At 40.2% G+C, this 25,175-nt stretch overlaps 1 protein-coding gene across 2 annotated transcripts in view; it reads right to left on the reverse strand.

The window, feature by feature from the left end:
• The window catches only part of Postn (periostin), a 31,876-nt gene that overhangs the window by 5,470 nt on the left and 1,231 nt on the right, over positions 1-25,175 (reverse strand). Inside the window, exons 2-20 of one of the 2 annotated variants that reach the window (XM_057756898.1) lie at positions 24,822-24,920; positions 21,376-21,440; positions 19,688-19,845; positions 16,743-16,907; positions 15,745-15,891; positions 15,154-15,295; positions 13,722-13,934; positions 13,038-13,172; positions 12,019-12,167; positions 10,696-10,832; positions 9,378-9,508; positions 8,780-8,910; positions 8,586-8,688; positions 8,410-8,477; positions 8,037-8,082; positions 5,422-5,502; positions 2,447-2,536; positions 1,538-1,627; positions 802-879 (exon numbers count right to left, since the gene is read on the reverse strand). In XM_057756898.1, the coding sequence (XP_057612881.1) occupies positions 802-879; positions 1,538-1,627; positions 2,447-2,536; positions 5,422-5,502; positions 8,037-8,082; positions 8,410-8,477; positions 8,586-8,688; positions 8,780-8,910; positions 9,378-9,508; positions 10,696-10,832; positions 12,019-12,167; positions 13,038-13,172; positions 13,722-13,934; positions 15,154-15,295; positions 15,745-15,891; positions 16,743-16,907; positions 19,688-19,845; positions 21,376-21,440; positions 24,822-24,920 (2,228 nt within the window). The remainder of the gene's footprint in view (positions 1-801; positions 880-1,537; positions 1,628-2,446; positions 2,537-5,421; positions 5,503-8,036; positions 8,083-8,409; positions 8,478-8,585; positions 8,689-8,779; positions 8,911-9,377; positions 9,509-10,695; positions 10,833-12,018; positions 12,168-13,037; positions 13,173-13,721; positions 13,935-15,153; positions 15,296-15,744; positions 15,892-16,742; positions 16,908-19,687; positions 19,846-21,375; positions 21,441-24,821; positions 24,921-25,175) is intronic. The other variant, XM_057756899.1, reaches the window with a different exon arrangement.

The following is a 25,175-nucleotide window of genomic DNA, read 5'->3' on the forward strand; positions in this document are numbered from 1 at the left end:
GTCTTTGTCACGGGGACATTGAATACGTTTTTGGAAATAGGAAACGCGTTTTCAAATTTAGGCTTCTCTGCCAAAAAAATCATTCATCTTTTACATAGTCAAAATATCTGCCCAATTTTCTGTGTCAAGGCAAAACAGTATTCATTGCTCCCCAGTGGATACCATGAAACTTTTTAAAGACTGTTTAGCAAGCAATCACTTTGGGGAAGGACCACTTACACGCACCAGTCAACAGGCTGAAGACAGCTCACTGCGCCGTCTTTTTCATCTAATCAAAGAAACGGCCTGCACGCCCAGTCTTTAAAAAGCAGAAGCCCTCCTCCGCCGCCTGTTACGGGTTAGTTGTTGGTGTTTTACTAACCTCCCTGGAGCAGCCTTTTAATATCCTCGTCTTCAAATAAGTGACCATCGCCACCTTCAATGAACTTTGTGACCTTGGAGACCTCTGAGAGGACACACGTTCACAGCAGAAATTGGTTCACTCAATGAAAAGGAATTTGACACGATACATCCTGCCATCTGCTCAATAAAGAACTCCAGACCACCTCTCAGCTCCTTTTAAGGCTTTGGTGTTGGCTTTTGGTAGTGTTTTCGCCAGCTGTTAATCAGTGTACCAGCAAACTATCTGCACGGTTACCGTTATCGGCCTTGTCCCCCGTTTTGGACAAACGCCTTATGCTGGTGTGGAATAAGAACATTGGAGCAAGGTGGTGTGGACAGCGTGGTCAAGGCCTTCAAGCTGACTTTAGCCAATGGGACAAGTGCTGAATGCCACACTCTTGCGTTCCCAGACCTACTGACCTTTCTGGAGGAATTTCTGCAGCGACTCGCCTGTTTCATCGCCTCCTGTAGAAATCCTGGTGTATTTTACCTCGGGACCTAAAGGAAAGAAACAAGAGTGTGCAAACTCCTTTTGTAAAGGCAGAAAAGAATCCGGGCCACGTGGTGTGGGCTGCAGGCCACGCAGCAACCTAGGAAGCTCAGGCAGAGGTGCTATGCCAATGACTGACTGACGTGGCTATGCCCCAGTAAAGTTTATTTTAAAATATGAGGCACAGCCTGTGTCTGCAGAATGTCTAAGTATAAAATATATAAGGTGTTAAATTTAAAATTTTAGGTTAATTCATAGACACGAGTTTCATATAAACGTTACTGAATTTGTCAATTCTTTTAGATAGACTCATACATCTTAGTATGTAGACGTATGGATTTTAACATTTATGGAACCTCAAAGAAAATTCCTCTTAGTACTCAATAACTCAGTAACAAACTGTAAGCTAGAGGCAGAATATCATAAGGCATAAAGGTAAGCACAGTGTAAAAATTCATGTTTATGGACATATCTACTAAAAAGTCTTAGAGTTGAAAAATAGGTAATGTATTTAGAATATTATATTCTTTTTTCAAAAAGAAAATGGGAAATAGTAATTTTAATAGTCACTATGACAAAGATTAAGTTTATATAATGCACATATTTTAGGGTTTGTATAACTTGTGTTTATAACGAGTACAGCGTACCTATGGAATTAAAAATTACCTGTAATGATTCGCTCTTCCCGGGTCTGTTTTTCAGTTATTTCAACAGGAACCCCGTCTATGATTTTGGTGTACTTTTTAATGACTGGTTCTGAAGGCAGAGAAATAAAACCACAAGTGATTTACCCTCTTACAGTGCTTATAGCTCAGAGAGCTGGAGATTTTAATCAAAGATACACTTCTTACAACACTCGTGTTTGAGAGTCAGTTGTAGCCATTGTCGGAACAGACTATGAATACGTTCCAACCAGTCTGAGTAACTCTTGGGACTCAGGTGAGTGGCAGGGGTAGTTGGTAAGGTGAGTCTGCCATTGGACAAGAAACCTTACAATAAAACCTAGTGCTGGCTTGTTAGCACAGTACCTGAAAAGTTTATTACATTTTTGTTTTGTTTTAGAGAGAGAGAGAGAGAGAGACAGAGAGACAGAGAGAGAGAAAGAGAGAGAGAAGCTATGGTGTGCCTATGGCGGTCAGAAAACAGCTTGGTCCTTTTACCATGTGGAACCCAGGGATCAAACTCAGACGTCAGGTTTGGGGGAAGCTATCTTTTCCTACCAACCCACGGCACCAGTTCATATTACCAGAGTCTCACATAAAAACCACCAGCTCTCTTCTGTCCTGAGAACAACATGTCTTTTTGTGTTTACATAATTGTAATCATTATACTTCATGGTTACTGTTTGCATATTCATAAGAAGTGGTCCAGGGGTTCAATGTCAAACTATGACTGAACCCACTTAAAAATAAGCAGCACTATATCCCTGATTAGCTAGCAAGAACTCAGACCCAGTAAAATGCTTGGGTAAAATGAAAACCAAGAGAAAAATCAGCTGTTTGACAATTCTAAACCAACTCTCTTTTAAAATGTCACAGGATGCCACCTAGATAGAAGAAAAGGCTCAAGGCGTACCTCCATGGATGACCTCTGTCACCGTCTCTCCCTCTTGAATCAGTCTGAATTCAGGTTCCCCTTCAATGTGGATCTTTGTCATGGCAGGTCCTGAGACATTATTTTAGGGGACACGTTAGTGCCTTAAAGCAGCCCCTTACATTGCCCCAATAAGAAGTTTGTCTCCACATTTCTTGTTGCTCAGACTTCGGTGTTTCTGGTTTTATGAAACTAGTTTAAACATTTCCTGTTGTCTTTAGGTTAGACATATATTTAAGAGAACAGTTCAGCTGCATCCATTAACGCTGCCACCCCACCCACCTGCCTCAGCATTGACAGTGTTGCACCAGCAAGCTGTGCACACTGTCGTCTGTGTTAGTGCACGTAAGGAATGATCACACCAAGTATTTTATGTGGCTTTCTCTGGGAATCAGACAGCATTACAGATTGGAGTCGCACAGGTGACAACTGGTTTAAATCACATTTTGCCATAGGATATCCTCTGCCAATCTTTACTGAAATACTTAATTTAAATTTTTATCACTTATGACCTTATATTTTTATCTAAGAGCACATGACTGGACATTAAAAATTCTAATATACTTACCCTGAAGATGCTGTGTTTTAGACTTTCTAGGAAAACTGACTTGAGTACTTACCTTGGCTAAGAGAAAGATGCACAGAGCTACAGCGACTAAGTTACACAGCCCTTCAAATGCACAGCGGGCTGGTTGCATTCGACTTACAGAATGATTTCCCAGAGAAAATCAGTTGGAATGTTAAAAAGCTTACAGCTACATTAGTCGATCAGGGGTGTTTTATAGAGGAGGGAGAATTATTCTGTTCAGTACATTTAACTTGCACTTCTCACCAGCTGAATGGAGCTATAATCGATTATCTTTGAGAAAATTGATTTGTTTGCTGAGAAATCATCAAAGCACACCACTACCCAGAGCTAAGTAATAAGTAATAAATAATGAGAGAGAGAAAACTGTAAGTATTTCAAGCTGTGATATTTTGTATGTGAGCCCCTTAGGGATGACTAACATGAAGGGTAATCCTCAAAAAAAAAAAAAAAGGATATATAATGACTCACAACAAGGAAGTGAGTTAGCACTATGCCTAAGGATTTTTTTTTCTTTAGAAAAGTCAAATTGAAATTCTGGAAGCACCTTTGATTATTAACTATTACTACAAAGGAGGGAATTTTACTAAACTCTTCTTTTTTGTGTATTCAGATGATAGCTTGGGAGAACATCCAGCACAGGGACCATTTGCTCAATTTTAGTGGACTTATTCTTCATTCTGAATTTTGGTTTGGTATCTTTTTGCCAAAAATATTCTAAAATTATGTCTTGGACTCTAATGCATTTAGTAAAAACTCATAAAGCATCAATGAATTCACAAAGTTCAAACCCTGAGAAGGGAGTGAGAGTAGTGAACAGGGAGATGTGGGTGTTCCCAAGAGGGCTGTTGGTTTCTTCACTTGTGCTACACATTAGTAGGTATTGCTTTCCGGTTTTATATCCGAGAGTATTTACAGATGAGATGATCCCATCTGCATCCAGATAATAATGAGGAAGAACCTAAGTAGCCTGACTCAAGGATGCTCCCAGCTGAGGAAACCATGACATAAAACCAACTGACAAAGACTGAGAGGATTCATGAGTCGAATGAATTAGCAGGGAAGGAGAAGAGTCCTTGAAAATGGGAACACGGCACACGTGAATGGCTTTAGTTTTGGAAGTTGTTTACAGTTAGAGTGACATTTTAGTGACTTTGTTTTTTTTTTTAAATCTATGTCTTTGGCTAAAATCATATGATCATTTTTCACTGACATGATCAATATATACTGTATCAAACCCTTTTACATTTAATTTCTACTTAAAATCTCAGTTTCTCCTCATTAACAGGTAGAAAATTAAATGATTAGAACTTGGCTTTTGTTGTTGTTGCTGTTTTTTTTTTTTTAAGTGAAACACAGATTTTTAAAAGCTAACTCAACTGTAGTCCTAAGAATGAATAGATCCATAGCTAGTCAGGCAGAGAATTAGCCTCTTGTTTTCAATGAGTTTAAAGGGAAGAGACATATGTAAATTTGTCACAAATTGAAAATCAAACTCAAATCCAAGAGTAATTAAAATAATGGTGTTCCCAAGATTTAATTAAACCCATAATCTGCTTCTCTTGGAAAGACTGTTTTCATCTTTCTAATGGAAGAAAGATGACATCAGGTATGTTCTTTGTGCAAATTACTGCTGCAACATGCAAAAACAAGGACACTGATACTTAGTTTTGATCTTAGAGATAATAAAAAGGCTTGAAATCAAGCTAATATCCAAGAGATCGACATCAGCTAGCGTAGTAATATAGAGAGAAAAGTGACATTTGAAATATGAGAGGTATATATTTCATATATATGTATATAAAATATGTCCAGAGTTAAAGTATAGGTTCCTGGTTTTGACTCACTAAACTACGCTATTTCTTTTTCTGTCTTGGCAATCTAAGTTTTAATGTATATCATGCCTGTTTGGAATTTTTAAGTCTTTTGTTAATGTACACTTTCTATACTCTCATAGGTTGCTCACTGGGAAAAAATGCCTGCATATGTTTGAAAATTTTTCTTTCAATGACATAAAAGAGATTGTGTGTGTGTGTGTGTGTTGGTTGGAAAAAGAGCTACACAAAGTATATTTTCTGAAGGAATCTACAGCAAAAATGTTTAAGGTTAATTTGTGAAGTGATTATCTGGGTACTAGTGTCGACACAACCTCAATTTAATGAAAATAAATACAAGCAAATGTACTGAAAATATTAGGGATGCACCATCTACTTTGCTTTAAAAACATATTGTACTCCACAATCTGCAATTACCGTTTTTAAAGGAATATTTAGCACGTTAGTTTAAAAAAGAATGTAGGTATATTCAGAGAAATGATTACATGGCACTTTCTTTCAGAGTGGAAGGAACCACGGAGGATGTTGATTTTTACCTTCAATTTTGGTAATAGGCTGAAGACTGCCTTGAATGACTTTAATTTTTGGTTCCACGACTTTGGTTATAATTCTAGTTGCTGAAAATAAAAGTGGAGCATGAACGAAGCTTACACAGAAACAACTCAAAGGAAGTTGTCCTTTTTGGTCTTTCTATGGTGCTAAGTTATCAGCTATGGGATTAGGTTCAGGCAATCACCGGAAATATTCACAGCGCATTAATGTCTTCTTGGGTCCAGATGCTGAATCTTGCAGGCCAGTGACTTGACTATGTTCCAGAGGGGGGAAGCGCTAACTAAATGATGCATCCTACCTAGAAATCTACCACTACGACCCGCAGCACTAATGCACTGACTTTCCATTGTGCTTCTTGAAAACTGGCTGCGTAGCAACAGAAGACAAATAAACATGATTAATTTCATGCAACTCACGATAACTCAAATTGCATTGTCAGATTCTCTCTCAGTTAAAAGAAGGCTATGGGAAGAAAAAGACCCTTGGAGTGCTCCCATGCGTTTGGCACAGAGAAGAGAATACGGAAGATCATTCACGATTCGAGAGGAGAATAAATTTCAGCCAGGAAGTCATGAGCTTTCTGCAACAAATAGGGCGTGGTCACTATTTAATTTTCAGCCTCGGTCGGATAGTTCGAAGGCGGTTTCCACGCACAGGTTTTGTGGTGAAGGTTTATCAGCTCCTGGGTGAGGTTTCGGTGGTGCAGTTTGCCGCATGCGCCAGTCCATCAGGGCTACAGGCCTCTGGACATTTTGTCACAACTGCGACTCAGAGTCGGTAGCCCAGCATGCCTTCCCCCCAGTCTCAACCCTGGCTCTCACAGGCTAAGCTGTGTGGACCTTCTGAACTGGGGTGTGTGCTAGGCCTTTAGGGGAACTACTTTCCAATCATAGGTTCTCTCTTGAAAACTCAAATTATAAAACTCTACAATGTATTAAATCCGTGTTTTTCTTGATCTCTCAAGTGGTTGTGCCACACAGGACTCTTCCCCTGGAGCACAGGGATGTCTCTGTTGCTATTGTTCAAGTGGAATAATTGATCAGTTTTAAAGGTGATACATGGTGTCGAGGAATCTGAACGTCAGAATCTGGACTTGGTTGGTAGTTTTGCTTTTATGAAGGCATAACTCATTTGAGCAGGTCTAAAAATTTCCTGATTTTTTTTTTGTCCTCTACATAAAATATCTTGTCTTGAAAACTTATAACAAAGTGTACTCTCCAATAAAAAATGTAAAATGTGTGGTATTTTGGGGGGAGAAGAAAAATGAACACCAACAAAACTGAAGAAATAGTAGAGACAAGGTAACAAATGAACCTGAAAGTGGAGTCTTTGCTTCAATCAGCCTGCCCCTCTATGTGGAACAGCCCACAAAGGGCTGTAGACCCAGAGCTACCTAACAGCGCATGAGTGGGCTAGCAAGTTACTAGGTTTGCATAATCTTGAAAATATAATTCATGTAATACTATAAACACATTTTGGTTCATTATAAGCAAAATATTGTGTTGTCATGTGCAGCCCATAGTGGAACTGATATGGATAAATTGGGAAAGATAAACAAGATTTTTGTAAAGATTTATAGCATGGGAGAGTCTCATATCTGATGAATGAAGGCCATGAGGACCCTGCTAGTTTTATACAGAGTGTTTTTCCATGGCTGGAATTTAGAGCATGCTAAATCATCATGATACCAAATGGAAAGAAATCCCTAAGACGTCTCTGAGAGCCCGGCCCTGGGATTGCAGAGGTATTATCAGGTAGATAAGCAGACATTTTGTTTTGCTCCAGATATTTTTTGTGTCTATCATTAATATTAAGGGGAATGTCCATAAATAGATAACTGAATGTTCATGATAGAAAGTAGAATAAATTTCTAGTCGGAATAAAGGTGAGTAAAGTAATGCTTTAGCATACTTGGCTGTTTTGTGGTAGAGTCAAAACAAAATGGAAAGAACCTCAGCTTTAAAAGCTGCAGTGAAAGAAATGGGGGGGGGGGAGAACCATAACGAAGAAGTTATCGGACTATTGACAGCAGAATTTACGATGAGAGAGAAACGTCTTTTGCCACTGTTTAGTAGTTGAGCTTTGATCTTGATAATCTGGTAGCATAGTGGATAACAAACAATTATTGGGGTTCCTTTGCCTGGTTTTGGATGTGGTTGTTTTTGAACCAGCATCTCTTAAGAATGAGGACTTGTCTGCACATCTTCCCGCGCACGGCTTAGGCCCAGGGCAGGATGAGTGACAATCCTTTGCCATGCTATCCTGTGCCCACTTGTTAACATTTCCGGATAGCTCTGGAGTATCTTCTAGCAGTCTGTCCTTATGTATGCTCTTTTTGTTTATTTTCCCTCATTCTCTGATAATGCGTCTTTCTTGTTTCCAATTAGAAGAGAAGCAGTTATATGAAATTGGAGGGTGAGACCAAGCCTGTGAGGCCTCTTCCAGATCTCAAGCCCAGTTTGAAGGACAATGAGTTTTACAGGATTTGGAATTCTAAATACCAGATTATCAGCAGTCTTTGTACATACAAAGAGATAATATTCTTTTTTTTTCCTTGCACATCATCCCCATTTGTAGCCCAAACTTTTCACATACTTACTGTAGACAGTCATGGGGATTTCTTTGAAGGTGCTGCCACGAACAAACTAAAAACAAATGTTTATGTTTAGTAACATACAATGTATTATACACCAGGGACACACTATAATTCTAGCTAAAATAAAAACAGCTAAGGTAACTCGGTAGAAATGAAGTCAGGTCAGGTTCTATAATAACAATCCGGTTTGTTACTAAGTATTTTAAGATTATAAAATAGTTCACAGCTAATTATATGGGCTGTGCTATATTTTCCATGTTTTCTACATTATACTAAAGGTATATTAATACTATGCTATACTGATTTCTAGTTTTTTATATTAGCCATACAACATCTGCTCAACAAACTAGAAGTAAAATCCAACAGCATTCTGTACCTTGATTTGGATGTATTTTATCAGTTTGTTCAGTATTTCCAAGAGCTGATCATTGCCAACTGGGATGTCTATGGAGATAAATATTCAATGGATATGGTAAGGAAATGAATGGGTGAACAAAACTCAGTTCATGTCAAACAGTACCCCATTCATCAATACATTCAGTCGGTACGGACCTGCTGGGTAGAGGAGTTTGTCTACGACATGAATGACACCATTTGTTGTCATGATGTCAGATTCTTTGGACTTCAACTCATTCACCAGAAGCGTTTCATTCACCTTTCAAAAGAAGGGGCGATGTTAAGGAGAAACTATATGGAAACCACTTACTAATGATAAAGTACTTTGTAAATCCCTTATAGTAACTTACTCCTTTCAGGTAGATTTTGCTTCCCTGTGTGGTCTTCAGGATGTTAGTGACTCCAGGCTCAAAGCCCTTTCCGATATAAACTCCTGGGGTCAGGTGATAAAGAATGATGTTTTGAAGAGCATTTTTATCTCCTGCAGAAAAAGACAGGTGTTGATTTAATAATACGCTGCTTTTCTGACATTTTGATACAAGACTAAGGGATAAAACACCCCATTGTTTCTGTTTTCCCAGTTCTCTGTTTTCTCACAATGTCAAAAATTTTTTCGAGTCGATGCCAATGTTTTATCAAGATATTAGTCATTTCAATCAACTCAAGCTATGCCAATTAGTCTTGAAACTATGACAGATCCCTTTTATACCATACAATTGTGAGTCTTTCGATAAATTATGGTATGGCAATGAGCAGTTTATGAATAAACATTAACAAATGGCTCTCTGCACGTCCCAACCATGGAAAAGGAAATCAAAGTTTGTTAAGGAAACCAAGGGGTGGGTTGGGGGGATTTCTTTTATTTTCTTAAATGTGGGCAGAAAACCTGGAGGAAGAGCCAAGATTCTTAATATGAGGGGTGAATATCTGGCACCCGCCACTACTCACTAATCAGAATCTCTTTCTCTTCGTTTGTCATCCCCTTGAAGGCATCGTTGGTTGGTGCAAACAAGGTCCAGTCTCCGGGCTGTGTCAGGAGATCTTTCAAATCCGCAGCTTCCAGGAGGCTGAGGAAGATGCTGAGAGCAGAGAATGTGTATTTAATTTGCTATGCGTTAGATGTAGGTTCACTCAGCTGCACGGTACAGAGTAGGGTGGAATCCATGCGGTCTGGAAACTGAGAAACCACCTCATACATTTTCGTGGGGTTAAATGCAATGTCCCTGTAAAGTAAAATGTCTAACGGGGAAATGGCTACAATAATTTATAAATTTCTCCACCTCTGTTTTTCTTGTAAAATCACATTATCAAAGTCACATTTTATGTGACATAAAATTTTCTTTCATTTGATACTTTATTGATATTACTTTATTTATATTACCATTTTTAAACAAGCGATTAAAGGAAAAAATCTCAAGGAGTAAGTCAGACTTTAAGGCTTTTTTTTCTGCCCACGAAATCATACTTTGAATCCCCAGGAACAGACCAAATAGCTCTGAAAGCATGTATTCATTTGAAAACATTTGTATGTATTCTTTCACTTTATTTTTTTTAGATTTCTTTTTAGAATTTCATCCCTGAGAGTTGTAATTACATCATTGTCCCCTCTTCATTGCCCCTCCTGTGTTTCCACCTTCCCTGCCCCTTCAAACCCAGGACCTAGTGTTCCTTAATTATTCTCTCTCTCTCTCTCTCTCTCTCTCTCTCTCTCTCTCTCTCTCTCACACACACACACACACACACACACACACACACACAGAGAGAGAGAGAGAGAGAGAGAGAGAGAGAGAGAGAGAGAGAGAGAGAGAGAGAGTCTGATGAGCCCCTTTAGTGTTGCTGATATATACACAGGTTTAGGGCTGGTCGAGAGTTAGAAAACCTATTAGATGACTCCCGACTGCAGAAAGTTGATTCTCCCTCTCATCAGCCATAGATGCCTGTAATTCCCAATCCAGGGGTGTGGCCTCATGAAATGTCCCTCATTCATACTGATGTGTCACCTGGCATTGTCACTGTGAAGGTCTTATTTAGGTGGCCACATTGTTGTTGAGTGAACTTCCCTGTCATATATAGACACTATTGTCTCACAGCAAAGATCCGGCTCCTACAACCTTTCCTTCCTTCTTCCATGATGTTTGTGGAACCTTGGGTGTTAGGGTTTTGTTGCCAATGTATCACTGGAGTTAGCAATACTATGAGCCGGATGCTTCTTTGGATAGCTCCAATAGCGCTCATTCTTTTGTGCAGGTACAGCTGGGAGACTTACCTAAAGCGCTTATCCTGCCTCAGTTTCTCATGCAGGGATTTCTCTGCTGGTTGGATGATCTCTCGGAATATGTGAATGGCACCATTCCTTCCCTGCTTGCTTCCTCTCACCATGCAGGAGTTCTCAATGCAGATAGCCTGGCCAAAGGAATGACGAAACATGATACCCTTCCCTGTGTTCCACCTGAGCCAGCCCTTCCAAGAGGCCAGTAGACTGATGAGGGCCAGAGAAAAGAGCTTCTTTCTTGTTTGTAATGTCTTGTAACTTTCCTGTGACTTCTCATCCATTCCTACCACTAGCCAAGCTGCCTTATACCTTAGGCCTGTGCGTTCTGTCAGCAGAACACAGACTACATAAAATTCTACTTCCGTTTATTTTCCATCGTCCTGTCTCATGTTTAGCTTCTCTGTAACTCTTGATGTTAATATTGGCTATAAATATTCTGAAGTTCAGTACTTCTTGTAATCCTCACATCTAGTACGTTTTCTTGGCAGTAAGACATATGTCTTATATGTCTAGACCTTAATTTATTTCCAGTTTAAAAATTTAATAAATGCATAAGCTTAATTTAATATATGTGCATATACAATTTACTGTAAGCAGAAGTCTTATTTAATGTGTGTGCGTGTATAATTTGCTGTATGCATATGTATGATTCAATGTGTGTATATGTGTAATTTAATATATGTACATGTATAATTGAGAGTGAAGCGATTTTTTTAACTATTTAAAATGTGTGCTTTGCCATTGTGAAGCCTTAGTGAAGAGCCACCATGGGCCACATCAGTCTGTAGGCAATGCTTTCCTCCCCAGAAAGCCTTTTGGCTGCATTGTCATACCGACAGTCAATGTTTCTAGGAAATTTCCCACAGGATATAGTACTTCCGATTCATTTCATAGGGTCCAGAACTCTGTATGGGTCTTTATAAATTCATCTTGAAAATCACTCAAATTATACTCCATGGTTGAATGGAGATACCATAATAGGGATACCCTGCATGTTTGACTCAGCATAAAATCTGCTAAACTACAAGGCAAACATTTACTCTATAGGGAATTTTCTGGAATTTAAATGAGTATTTCACAACATAGTCCCTTGTTCATGGGAACAAAGGCTAATTATCTGTCACACACAGCACATCGGCACACTCTCCTCATCGTCTTTCTCCGAGCTGTCCTCATTTCTGATCAGATGGGCACTAAATTTTTTAATCAGCTTTATAAAAGTCTGAGGAACATTCCCTGTGGCTCTTGGACCAGCCCATGCCAGGTGAAATTCAAGCCAGTGTAGAGACGCAGTCGACCCTGGTCCAACCCACTTACCGTGCGATACACAAAGACTCGGAGCTGTTTGCCTCCGATGGTCTCCAGTATCTGCCCGTTGTAGAGATCACTAAGGCCAACTTTTACTTTCAATATGTGATTCTGCAGAATTAGCTTAAGGAGGCGCTGATCCATGCTCAGAGTGTCATCTGTGGAAAAAAAATATCCATGGGGAAGGAACATTATTGTGCATGAGCAACATGGCTGGAGGAGAAACCTGAAAGTGGGCATCTCTCATGTTCTTCATGTGTGTCCCTTGCTCACATCATAAAAATGAGCTAAATACCCAAGGCCAGCAAGGCCATCTGCCAGTACAAGCTGGCCTGTCACCCTAAACTATAACCACGAAGCTCTTATTGAACAAACAATGGCTCCATCTATATAGGAGACTTTATTTTCATGATGGTGATTGGCAAAATCCAAATCTTTATAGTGGCCATGGTTTTTCTTTGTTTGTTTTGTTCCCTTTTTCTTTTTTCCCCTGACAATTAGGTGTCCATTAGTCACGTGGGTGGCTGTGATGAGCCATTTGTAAGGTCATGCATATTGCTGGTCAAGGGGTCAGAGCACACAGACTCCAAAACGTGACTTTGAGCCAAAACATGCGCACAGTATTAGTCTAAGAGAGATTCAGTATTTCTAGAAATTTTTATTTCTTTAATTAATAATGCATAATACTGCAACTTGATACTTAAAAAGCATTAACACTTTTGACTTTTGGTCACTAAACTTTTCCTCAAAATTATATATTTTCCTGTGAAGTAAGTTTCTAGAACAGACCTCAGCATGTGTTCTAAATATCGTCAGTGAGTAGCAATACCTAGGTGAAAAATGTACTTCCCATCATGATCCAGAAGCAACTGTCTCTTGTTTTTTTTTTTTTTATGTGTTTATAATTTGACACCTGCATCTTCCAGACTGCAAAGGCCTCATTAATATTTTCTAAACTATCTAAGACTTGGTATTCAAAATAATCACGGTCCCCCAGGTAGGAAGAAGCAGCAGAGCTCAGTGCTTACCAGAGAAGGCGTTGTTCACAGGTGCTAACAAAGTATATTCCCCATCTGGCTTCAGAGAGGACGCCAAGCCTAGCTGGGCCACCAGGTCTGTGAAAGTGGTTTGCTGCTTCCCAGCCAGCTCAATGACTTGTTTGGCTGTAAAATAAACCATTGCCATCTCAACAATGTCGTCATTGTTATGATCCGCATCCCAGGGTTCGTAAATCAATGCCTGGCTCTTTTCTACCCTTGTAAGCTGTTTACTTGAGCGCCAATCTAGTAAAACATCCTTTGCTGCCTTAGTATGAAGAGTCTAGCTTCCAAGTGAGGGACTTGATCAGCACAAATAACTTTAGAGGGAATTTTTCTCTGTGTCTTTATCGCTTTATTGTGCAGTTTTCTTTAACCCCCAATTAGTCACCTTTCAGCTCTTTCTATACTGTGAGTCACACACCCGTTCCTTTACCAGAAGTCCCTTTACCACCACTGTCTCTCTTTTTATTGCCAAGAAACACAAGACTAGATTCCTGGCCAACGTCCTGCTTGGGCTGTCCATGACTCCACAGGCCTTGGAGATGGCTCTCGTGAGCACATGGCAATTTGCTGGGTGTACTTTTATAGACCTCTCACTAACTCTTCATGGACTTACTCTCCAAACACCTTAACTGGCAAGTAACGGGGTGGTGGGTGGGAGGCCTTGCTCACCAGAATCAGGAATGAGGACTTCGTCAATCAGGTGGATGACACCATTCTTTGTCACAATGTCTTTCTTGTTCACCATCTTAATTCCATTGACGGAGATGCTATCCCCTTCACAGCCTATCTCAACTGTGTTTCCTTCCATGGTTTCAAACACAGCTCCTCCTGTGATAGCCTCGGAACACTGCACAGTGTTTAGGATGTGATACTTCAAGAGAGCTGGGGAGAAAAGGGGGAAGGGCAGTCAACTTCTGGTCAAGGGAAACAACATTTGATCCTTACATTATGCATCCACCAAGGGTAGATGACACAGATGTAAGACTTGGAATTCTAAAGTCTTAACTCTACAGTTTCTAGGAAAGTGGGTTTTTTAAGTCATTGCTTCAGTAGGAACAGATTAGCTTATTAAAAAGGAGAAGAAAATACAAGCTTCCAGAATTATTTTTGCAGCACCAGGAAAAGAAAAGAAAAAGAGAAAAAGAAAAGTCTTTTAGACAGTTTCTGAAGTTATCTGTTAGCCATGACTGTTGGAAAACACTCAAACAGAATGCTGTATTCGCCACCTTCCAAAAGATCATTTGTAATTGGCAAACTAGTTCGAGAACCTGAGGGCAAGGGAAGCCATTCCCTCCAAACAACACCTAGAAAATCCAGAAGAGAATCTGGAAGGAGTTGCCTCTTAAAGCTATGAAATCGAGACTTAAACGTTCTCAAAGTGTGTCAGCTGTATTTGAACAGATATATTTGAAGACTGAGTATATAGAAGTAGTTAGCACAACACAAAACCTATCTGGCTGTTGAAAGGGAGGCAAGAAAGGACTCAAATACATTTGTGAAGCAATGTGTGCTGGCCAAGGGGAACCATATAACTTTCTCTGCTCAGTTAGAACTTGCGGCATATATTTGGAGTCGAAAGTATTGTATCATATCATTCCATATTAAAATCAAGCCCAATATTACTCTGCCACACTTGATTAATCTTTCTTTTTCATTTTTAAAAAGATCTATTTATTTTGTCTTATTAGTATGAGTGTTTGCCTACATGTATGCTCATGCACCACACGCATGCCTGGGGCCTACAGAGGTCAGAAGAGGAAATCATGTCCTCTGGAATTGTGGGGGTCCCAGGATTGATGGCAGGTCCTCCTCCAGGGCAGCCAGAGCTCCTAACTGCTGAGCCATCTCTCCAGCCCTTGTTAACCTTTCATAACATCTGCAACTTGTTTGCTCGGAAACAGCATGAAAGACTGCAACCTTGCAGCTGTTTTTTGATCAAGAATGATACTTAGGTATTTTTCCATCCTTTGAATGATGTTTTCTAGAGCACCTCATGTTAAACACTTTTGTCTTTTCTATCCCAACTGCCATTATTGGCTATGACTGCTCTTTTCCCATGGCCTCCATCCTAGGCCTCCATGAGAGGAAGACATTTTCCTACCTTCAGAAGCCACTTTGTCTCCCATGATCCTTTCTAGGACTCCCCGTGGGAGTTTCTCAAATGCTTCATTGGTGGGCGCAAAGAGTGTGAAGTGACCATCTCTTCCAAGGGTCTCCAGTAGGTCAGAGGTGATGGCAGCAGCCTGAAACACAAATGACCTAGGATATCAGGAGGGAAGTGACAGCCTCACCAGAGACATTTCTGCATGTTAGATTGTTAAACTATTACTTTTTGGTCCATCTGATGAAGTCTTCCTTAGTTTTCCTCAAACCATTGGCTAGAAAGGAAAATCTGCCAGTATTTATCCGACTGTAGCAAAATCCAGCAACATGTTCGGTCACTGAATCAATGTGTTCTAAAAACCCCAAACACACTGCACTCACACACCAAGTCCATTTTCCATCATATCCAATATATTATTGCTGTATATGGGATGGTATCTCCTTTATGAAGTGGAAATGGTTATTTCATGGAATATATTTTTGCACTTTGCCAGATTTGTTGAATAGCCCTTTTGCAGCCTGCAGATCTTGCCAGCAAAGGAACCTTCCTTCTCTTTCAGCAGATGAGGGGAACCTGCCGGGCTCTTACTCTGAAGGACGAAAGGTCATCTTCTGCATCGAGGAAGTCTTGGATGGAGGTACCAATTTGCGTCAGGACACGATCAATGACGTGGACCACTCCATTCGTGGCAATCTGGTTCCCGTGGATGACTCGGGCACAATTCACAGTGACAACCTGCAGTTCAAAAAGCAAAAAATCAGATCCAGCGCTGATCGCGAAGACGCCAGGGTGATTTCCGCATCCCCATGCACTAGCAAGTAGGATGTAAAGTGTCTACGTGCTAAGAGTATAATCTGGGCACCTAGTTGGTATAGCATCCAGACTCTACATGTGGAGGGCCATAGCTGAGGATTAAGACTTGAGTGTTGTCAAGCAGAAAGCAGAACTTTTCAGAAGCCCAATCAATTAAAAGCATTTCTGGAGTTCCAAGGCCAATAATTTCCTTCATTTGAGTTATTGATTTTATTTTTATTCTTTCTTATAGTTCTATACTATTTCTAATGATGGTCAAAAACTGTAAATAATTCTAATTAGCTCTGAAATTAAGTTCTGAGAGAGGAATAAAAATTCCCATTGCAAGACTGTCATGCGGCCTACTGAACAATAATGTAACAATCCCATTGCCTCATCAATGGGATATTTTTCTCCTCTGGAAATTTGAATGCTGAAAAAAAACCTTGAAATGACAGTTTGCCATAGTCTAACTAACTCAAAACCTCAAGACTTTCAATCAGCAAAGCGTCCAGAAAATGGTGACAGGGCAGTCACCACACTCTTACGTGTGCATTTCACTATTTGTAAGAAACCGTTTAATACACAGTGACTCCCAGCTGCCAATCATTCAGTCCTTGGGAGGAGCCAATTGGATTGAAATTTCACAAGGCCAAGTTGTTTTCTTTTAATTAATGCAAGTATTTACATTATAGTGACAAACACTATCATTTTCTGTGAAGGTCCTAATGAGGGAACAGATAGATTTAGGGAAAACACGCCTTAGAAATGTGAAGTTCACGAATGAGACTTACCCCGTTGGGATAATGGTTAATGAAAAGGCCCAGATTGTTGTACATTGACGGAATCACCATGCCGTGCTTCAGGTCCTTGGTTAACATTCTCTTGTTAACCATGTGGCTGTGTAAAGCATTTAGCAACTCGACATTGACATTGTTCTCCAGTCCTCTGCGAATGTCCTAGGAGGAATTCAATAAAAGTTCATTTGTTTTAGTTTACTATTGAAGTTCTCCCCTTTAAAAAACTATTATTTGTGTGTGTGCACACGTGTGTACATGTGTGTGTGTATATGCGTGTGTGCATGTGTGTCTGTATGCATGTGCGTGCATGCATGCATATATTTCTGCCTGCCTGTGCATGTGTGTGTGTACGTGTGTGTGTATATGTGTATGTGTGTGTATGTGTGCACGCACCATGTGTATGGGAGTGTCCAAAGGTGTCTGGAGCTCTAGTTACAAGTGGTTGTGACCAGTCTGATGTGGGTGCTGGCACCAAACTTGGGTCTTCAGCATTCTTTTTTTTTTTGGTTTTTTGAGACAGAGTTTCTCTGTGGTTTTGGAGCCTCTCCTGGAACTAGCTCTTGTAGACCAGGATGGTCTCGAACTCACAGAGATCCGCCTGCCTCTGCCTCCGAAGTGCTGAGATTAAAGGCGTGCGCCACCACCGCCCGGCGGGTCTTCAGCATTCTTAACTGTCATCTCTCCAGCCCCATGTCTACTTTTTTGTGGCCTTCTGATTCAATTATCAATTGATCATAGAAAATTGACACAAATAACAGAATTATATTATTCCAACTGATTGAGAATGTTTGAAATTTCATATAGCTGGTGAAGGGCCCTAATTCTGATAGAATTCTTGTATGTTTTTAGGAATAAAATTTTCAAGACAATCTTCAGATAAGTTAATAACCAGGAATGTAACATCATCAAACACTTACAATGTAAGTAGATTGTGATATCAGGTACTCAACATGCTATTATATTTGCATACAAGACTTGAGGCTTTTGTGGTTTTTATGCTTGTCTGTTGGAGACTATGTCTCATCATGTAGTCCAGCTTGGCCCCAAACTCACGGCAATGCTCCTGACTGGGCTTCCTGAATGCTAGAATTAATTCCAGGCATGCACCACCACCCTTGCGATCACCTGAACTTTTGCAAGGATTTTATGCTTGTCCCTAAACATCACCCTATCTCTTCCCAAGCCTGTGCCTCACACCTTGCTGTGCTTGTGCAACAGTGAGCAAATGATGGAAAGGAGAAGGTCCTGGAACTTGTCACATCACAGTAGATAAAGTGCAAATACAAAGAGACCAGAAGGACAGCGGGCTTTACGGGCTCCAGGGAGGGATGCAGCTACTTTATCAGAGTGATTTGGAGGTGCATGTGCAGAAGCAGGTAAGACTGAAACAGGTGGGGATAGTTTGATGTCATCCTGCATGCTGACAGAGAAACTGCTGGGCGTGCAGCTCATAACCATTCCATTAGGGCATATTTTCATATTCCTCAGGTAATGATCGAAATATGCCCTGCACAGCACAATTCTGTGAAAACTGGGGAAGGAGTAAATCAAATCAACAATTAAACTGAACAGCATGCGGGGCTGGGACTCAGTGCTCAGGCTTGGCTTCTGGAAAGCCAATCAAGGAGTAAGATTATTCAGGAGCAAAAGCACAAGGCGGATTACCACAGACAAACATGATAATCTTCTGATTAGGTCATGTTTAAGGAATTGAGATGGGAGAGCCGGGGTCACTTACAGTTTTTAAGTCTGAATGTTGACATTGATTCTGCCTATTATGGGAGAAAGAGTTAGAGAAATGCAGGGATTTATGGAGATGAGAAATGACTGACATTTTTGGTATCCTTTATTTACGTAGCCACATGGTTTTAATGTGGAGATTAGAATCGCTGGGGTCCTAAGGGAAATCGGTACAAACCCTATGGATTTTATGGCTGTGCACCCTAGAGTGAGAAGCAAAATCATCAAGGTGCAGGCAAAGGACTGGTTGCATTTCCCGGAGAAAACATCAAGGTGCAGGCAAAGGACTGGGTGCATTTCCTGGAGAAAACATCTGACCTTTGCTGCTAAGGCGAGGAAGCCCAGGTGTGATGAAAAGGAATCAGGAGGGAACTGAGGTGTAGGGAAGCCAAGAACGTGACTCAGCACTAACCCAGAGGGTGTGCTCAGAGGAACAGGGAGTGCGCTAAGGTGTAGGGAAAGACAAGAGCCCGTGACTCAGCAGTAACAGCTCTGCCTGAGATGCTGCATTGCGTCCCTGGAGGATTTTCAGTTCATCTCCACAGGAGCTGGAAGTAGGAATGTGTTTTTCTGCTAGTTGTATAAAATTGGAAATTGAGGGATATTTTATGAATTAATCTGTCCTAAGTTAGCCTGTTCACAAAATCAAATATTGTTTATAACACCTGGTTTAACTAGCCATACATATTTACTATTCTGGTAGCTTAGGAATAGCAATCTATATGGCATGTAGTTATACATCTATAAGCAAGTATAAACTATTTACGTAGCTTTTCTTTCAGCTATAACTATGTCATTTATAAGCATAATAAAATATTGCTATGTAATGTAATATAGCTTAGAGTAGATTTTTAAAATAATGCTAAGCTTTTTGACTTACCTTTCTAATGGATATGTTATCTGAAGTTACATGTATTTTTCTCATACCCAAGAAGGTGAGAGGGAGAGAAATAAAATATAATAATAATAAATACTCTTTTAGCTCATTCTCTTTCGCTTTAAAAATATTATCTCCTGGGGAGCCCCACTATGGCAGTGTGAGCATACGCCATTACCCAATAACTTGTCTTTATATATTCTCACATGTGTCTGATAGAAAGATATAGCATGTTCTCGTGTTTATATATAAGTTGACCAACTAAAATGAAAATGGCTGTATTCCACAATAAATGTTATTTATAACGAAAAAGGTTAATTACAGAATCCAGGTTCTCCCAAGCCTCGTTACTCGGTGCGAAGTAGGTGTACGACCCCTTTCCTTCGATCTCTTCTCTCAGTTTTGAGACATCGGAATAGTGCTGAGTGGTAGTGGCTCCCACAATGCCCAGCGTACCATAAACATGGTCAATAGGCATTACTGAAACAACCAAGAAATGAACAGATGCTTAGTACTTGATCTCCAGAATGCTTTTGCAATCATTCAAGCTCTACCCTATCCCCCAATATACTGAACTAATCAATTTAAGCAATAACAGCCCATGTATCACCCACTTTAGACAAAAGTTGCATTTCGAGTGCATTATATAATAGCAGACCACTCAAACTCTTATTTCTTAGATTCTTGGTGTTAAAGAAGTGACTTTTCAAAGATCAATCTGAAGTAACATTCAGTAAATTCTATCACATCACTAAAAGTTCAATCGGAATTTATATCTGATTATTTTACCTAAAGACAAGCTGCTTGCTCCTTGGCGCTCATTGAGACTAGCAAGGATAACACGTGCTGTGGTGCTGAATCTCCAAACAGTGAGTTATGTTTACATCTATAATTTTTAGGATTCTTGGTCACAGTTCTCTCCATTTTAATTTAAGAAAAATCTGTCTAATACTTTCAGAAGGTTCTCTGGTCTGAATGTCAACCTGAAAAGGTATTTCTAGATGGCTGTAGACAACTTGTTTTCCTGACCTTGTTGATTTGAAAATTGGTATCGTTTACACATAATCATAAAGTAAATGACTACTTTAGTCAATTCCCCAAGACAGTTATTAAATTAAATCACAAACTCTTAATATGACACAGCTGGGTAAAAGTGAAAAAGGTTAATGTTTCATGGCAAGCCCATGCCTAGATCGAACAAAACACATCCCACACCAAACTTGACTGCACAGTTTCATTTCGGAAAACCTGTAACATAACTGGTTGCAGATGTGACCGAGTTAGTCACAGGACATTGTCACCAACAGTATGAACCAAACACCATGTCTCAGCAAATAAGGCTCTTGATGGTCTCTCAGCGGGTCAGACCCGAGTGCTTTGGAGACATCAGCCTGGCATCTCATTCTGAACACAGTATTATACCAGGGACTGTCTATGGGTTGGTATCCATCAGAGTCAGCACTCTGGAGTCTACACCCACTTCGAGGACTGGAGGACCTGTGCCCCGGGAGAAGACCATTCTATTGAGATACGGGAGACTGGGGAAGGGTAATGATTGGCATTGCATATCCAGAGGAAATGAAAACGACTTCTTTTTTGTTGGCAAAATTATGGGCAACCACATTTCAAAGTGAGCACATTTCAGAGCAAGGGCCATTACAAGCCCAGAGCTGATCAATGGTAGATGTTGCCTTCTTAAAGTAGGTACCATGCTTCTTAACAAGTTCAAAGATGGGGACATAAGTGGAGGGGGAGCAGAGCTGCTTCTAATTAGGCTTCTCATTTAGTGTCTAGAGCAATCAGCTTCCAGTGCTTATGAGAAGAGAGGTCTAATATTTCAGCATTAGGGTAGGTAAGCGTGAGATTAACACAAAAACATGGAGAATTTGCTTGGATTTAGGATTTGCTAAGTATACGTATGCACACACCTGTACACCCATGCACACACACACAATTGGCTTCCCCACAAGCTGTCTACCTCATTCCTCACGAAGGAAATGTAGATCTCACCTGCCGGGCAGCCTTTCATTCCTTCCATCCTCATATAGCCAGGACAGCATTCATATAACACAGTGCTGCACAGATGGGGGGAAAAGTCTCAATATTAAACCAGGAAAGTGCAAAAGGTGCACCTTTACATAAACCTAACAGAACATAACACTTATGCCCATGATTTGCTAAGACTGTTGAAGCCAGCTTTTGTTCCTGCTTCAGACAGCAGATATTTTTGTAAGTTGAATTTTTCTCTGCACCCTCGTGGTATTGGGGGAAGGTTCCTGCATCTTTATCCTGAAGGACAGTTTATTAAGCAGGCTCACTGTGCAGTAGACAGATATCCTTAAACAAGCCAATTGACATATTAGAATTCAGTCTTCCCAACATTTTAGCATGGGAAGAGCAGTGGTAACACAAATGGCTGTGAATGTCGAAAGAGTGGTTTTAGAATAACTTCGTTAGGTATGTGTAGAAAAAAATACTCATTGGGATATGCTACCTTGAAGCAATAGAAATACATTAACCCATTCTAATTCATATAATCCTATCTCATGTGAAATTATTGGCATGGATTAATTATACAAAATAAAAGATTTCTTTGATATATATATATATATATATACACACACACATGATATACTTGGATCACATTTTACTCATTTTGAGCCTCTCTTGCCTTATTATTTCATTTTTTCCCCCATAAGATAGTATCTCCCTCACCCTGGTTGGCCTTGAACTTGCTCTGAAGTTGAGGATGTCTCCAAACTGATCCTCTTGAGTTCATCCCATAAATGCTAAGATGAAAGCCAATGGTTTTATGTGGTGTTGGGGATTGAACCCAGGGCTTTGTGCATTTAAGGCAAGCAGTCAACCCAGTGAAATGCATTTCTGACTAAGACACAGTTACTTAGGTTTTAAATTGTCAGTAGTTTTTACTAGTTAAATATTTAATATTATCATTATTAATTTAACTATGATATACAAGTTAAAATTTTCCTATTCTATTTTAACTTTATCTGTAGTTTCAAGAGTTGGTTGCAGCTGGAACAGGGAAACTTCATTTGATCTTAATACAAATCTTAATTTTCCCCTTGGTGACAATTTTACTTACACAGGTCTCCACAGAAATAAATAGACTATGTAGGAATTAATTAAATGTCCTCATGAATTTGATGTATGCACATTATAAGTAATAAGATGAGGTATGTCTAGCTATAGTTAATCTAGAGGCTAGAGGATAAATGAGAACAGGACATGTCATTGTGAGACAAATGTAATGACACATTAGTATAATAATGATGACACGCTAATATAATCTGAGGCTCAGCTCTAAAGTAGGGAAGTCGTGCAGCAGAGGGGTGAGCTTGTAGAACAGTGGTCCGTGATTTCAACGGATAAGTGGACAATGTGTTTAACTGAGTTAATGCTTCCAATACAATTAAAGCATTTTGTCTCCAGAGACCGTGTATGCTACACAAAAATCCATTTTCCTATGTGACCAAGAAGTAGAAGAAAGCAAGAAGAAGGTACAGTCCTTGCTCTGCACAGCTTAGATAGGTCCTCACTATCTGAGCAGTCACAGAAACATCACTGAAAACCAGCTGTAAACACCGCTGGCATCACACAGGGAGCCTGCAGAATGCTTTATGAAATGGATGCTCCATTATTCTAGACAACACCTTAAGCTAAGGCTCAGGGATGCTTGTGCTTTTCCTGAGACCCGGTCTGTTCCTTTTGGTAAACTCCCAAAGCAGATCTTTAACCAGAAGCCAAGCTGAAAGCTGCCAGAACCCAGAAGACGCTGGCAACTTGAGCAGAAGGGAAGGGAGGGCAAACCAGGCTTCCTCCCTATCCACAGTACTGGTTTCTTTGGTTATTCGAGATTAGCATTTGCATTTATTCCAGCGAAGAGATGTAAATCTGATTTGAAATGGAAGATCCTGGAGGAAATTTTGCTAAGGGGACATTGTTACAGCATTGGTAAAATGTCTGGCTACAAACAGAACTTTTGTTTAATGGAAAACAAGAGTCTTTTGTTGCGTGACAACTTTGGCATCTCTAATATAATTACATAGCAGAAATAAGACTGCCTTAATTTCCAGGAAGATCATAGAAGCATTTTCCCTCATACTCGGCGTGGGAAGATCACTGACTTTCCCAGATTCAATAGTTTTGTGTTGAGTGTTAGGAGCAGTAGCCCAAGGCTAAAAATAAGATATATATATATATATATATATATATATATATATATTTGTTTGTTTACATTAATTTTGAGTATGTCTCATTTTGGAGCTCAAATTGTCCTAGAATTTGGGGTCGTTTTCCTGCCTCGACCTTCTGGGTGCTGAGATTATAGACATGAGCTACCACGCCTGGCTGAAATAAGTTGTGGACCAATGTTTCCACTCTTTGGTGGGTCCCTGAAGTTCCATGGTGTGAGAGCAGATAGATTATTAGACCCTGCTGGCCTCAAGACTATCGCTTAGAGGATGTAGCTCAGGCTGATGGAGTGAGAAGCTCTTGCCATGGTTTTCATCACTGGAAAGACATGGCCACCCTGTCTGGTTTACTAAACTGTCTCCATCTTGGAGACAGTGCCCTCCTTGTAAAATAATGAGCTGGCATTAAGTGATTCCTAACGTTTATAGATCCATGGATTTTAGTTTTCCTACCCAAGATGACGGTCAAATAAATCAATAAGGTTGTCTAATACATAGGCAATAATGCTTCCTATCTTTAAGTTGATCAGACAAAGATACAACTAAGCCATAGTTGGATTACTAAGCTAAAAGAAATTATCCCTTTAGCCACTGGGATAGTCAATAGAGTGACAGGCTTCTGCTGCCACCTTCACGGTTCCCCGGGGACCAGGCATTTTGTGAAAGGCATCAAGGGTTACGAAGAAGCGGAAAATGCAATTCATTTCTCATTTTATGCTTCAGAGAAAATTCAGGGCTGATGTGGAACCTTTTCCATAACTTCTAAATGACTGGAGAAACATTGATTTGGGATTTTCAATTCTTATGTTTCAGATCAATTTGTTCTCCCTGATCTTGTGTGTGTGTGTGTGTGTGTGTGTTGTGTGTGTGTGTGTGTGTGTGTGTGTAAATGTGAGAAGGGCAATGAAACACAGAGTTTAACTGACTCTCTTAAGACAAAGGAAGACCAAACAACAAAGAGGGCAAACGGAGTAGAAACCATGTTTGTTCTATTGATTCAGGCCATATCTTGCTGTCCTGGGACTGGCTTTGGCTCCTCCCCCACCAGCTGATGGGCTTGAAGAGAAATCCACTCCTGTAATGGTGGAGATGGTAGCAGTTTCTCTGTCCGTGCAGATGATCCTCTCTTTAAACACTCAGGAGATTGGACAGGATTTTCAGACTGGGTCGTGTGCCCAAAAAGAGGCTAGTGAAATCCCTGCTCATCATGAAACTGTCAATGAGGAAAAGAGTGAGACTCACGTTTTCTTCCCGCAGATAGCACCTTGATACCAGTTCTTACATGAGCTGAAGTACTTCTTTTTGGTGCCCAGAATCTGCTGGAGGGCACAGACATTGGGGCTGGGAAGGAAAGGGGAAGACAAAAAGAGTTAAAACGCATGGCTACCATCTCTTCACAGTTTCAGGTTAGGAGACTGAAGAAAGAGGTTAGGACTTGACATTCCAAGATGGGATTTTAACTTTGTGCCAATCTAACTCCTGAGCCAGTCCTACCGAGTCTCAGAAAATGCAAAAGTCTAAGGGAGATAGGGAGGGAGGAGAAGAGGAATGGGGGAGGAGGGGGAGGATGGAGGAAAGAAGAAAGGGAGGGGGAAG

Source organism: Chionomys nivalis, chromosome 24 (assembly GCF_950005125.1).
Source record: "Chionomys nivalis chromosome 24, mChiNiv1.1, whole genome shotgun sequence".
Taxonomy (NCBI): domain Eukaryota; kingdom Metazoa; phylum Chordata; class Mammalia; order Rodentia; family Cricetidae; genus Chionomys; species Chionomys nivalis.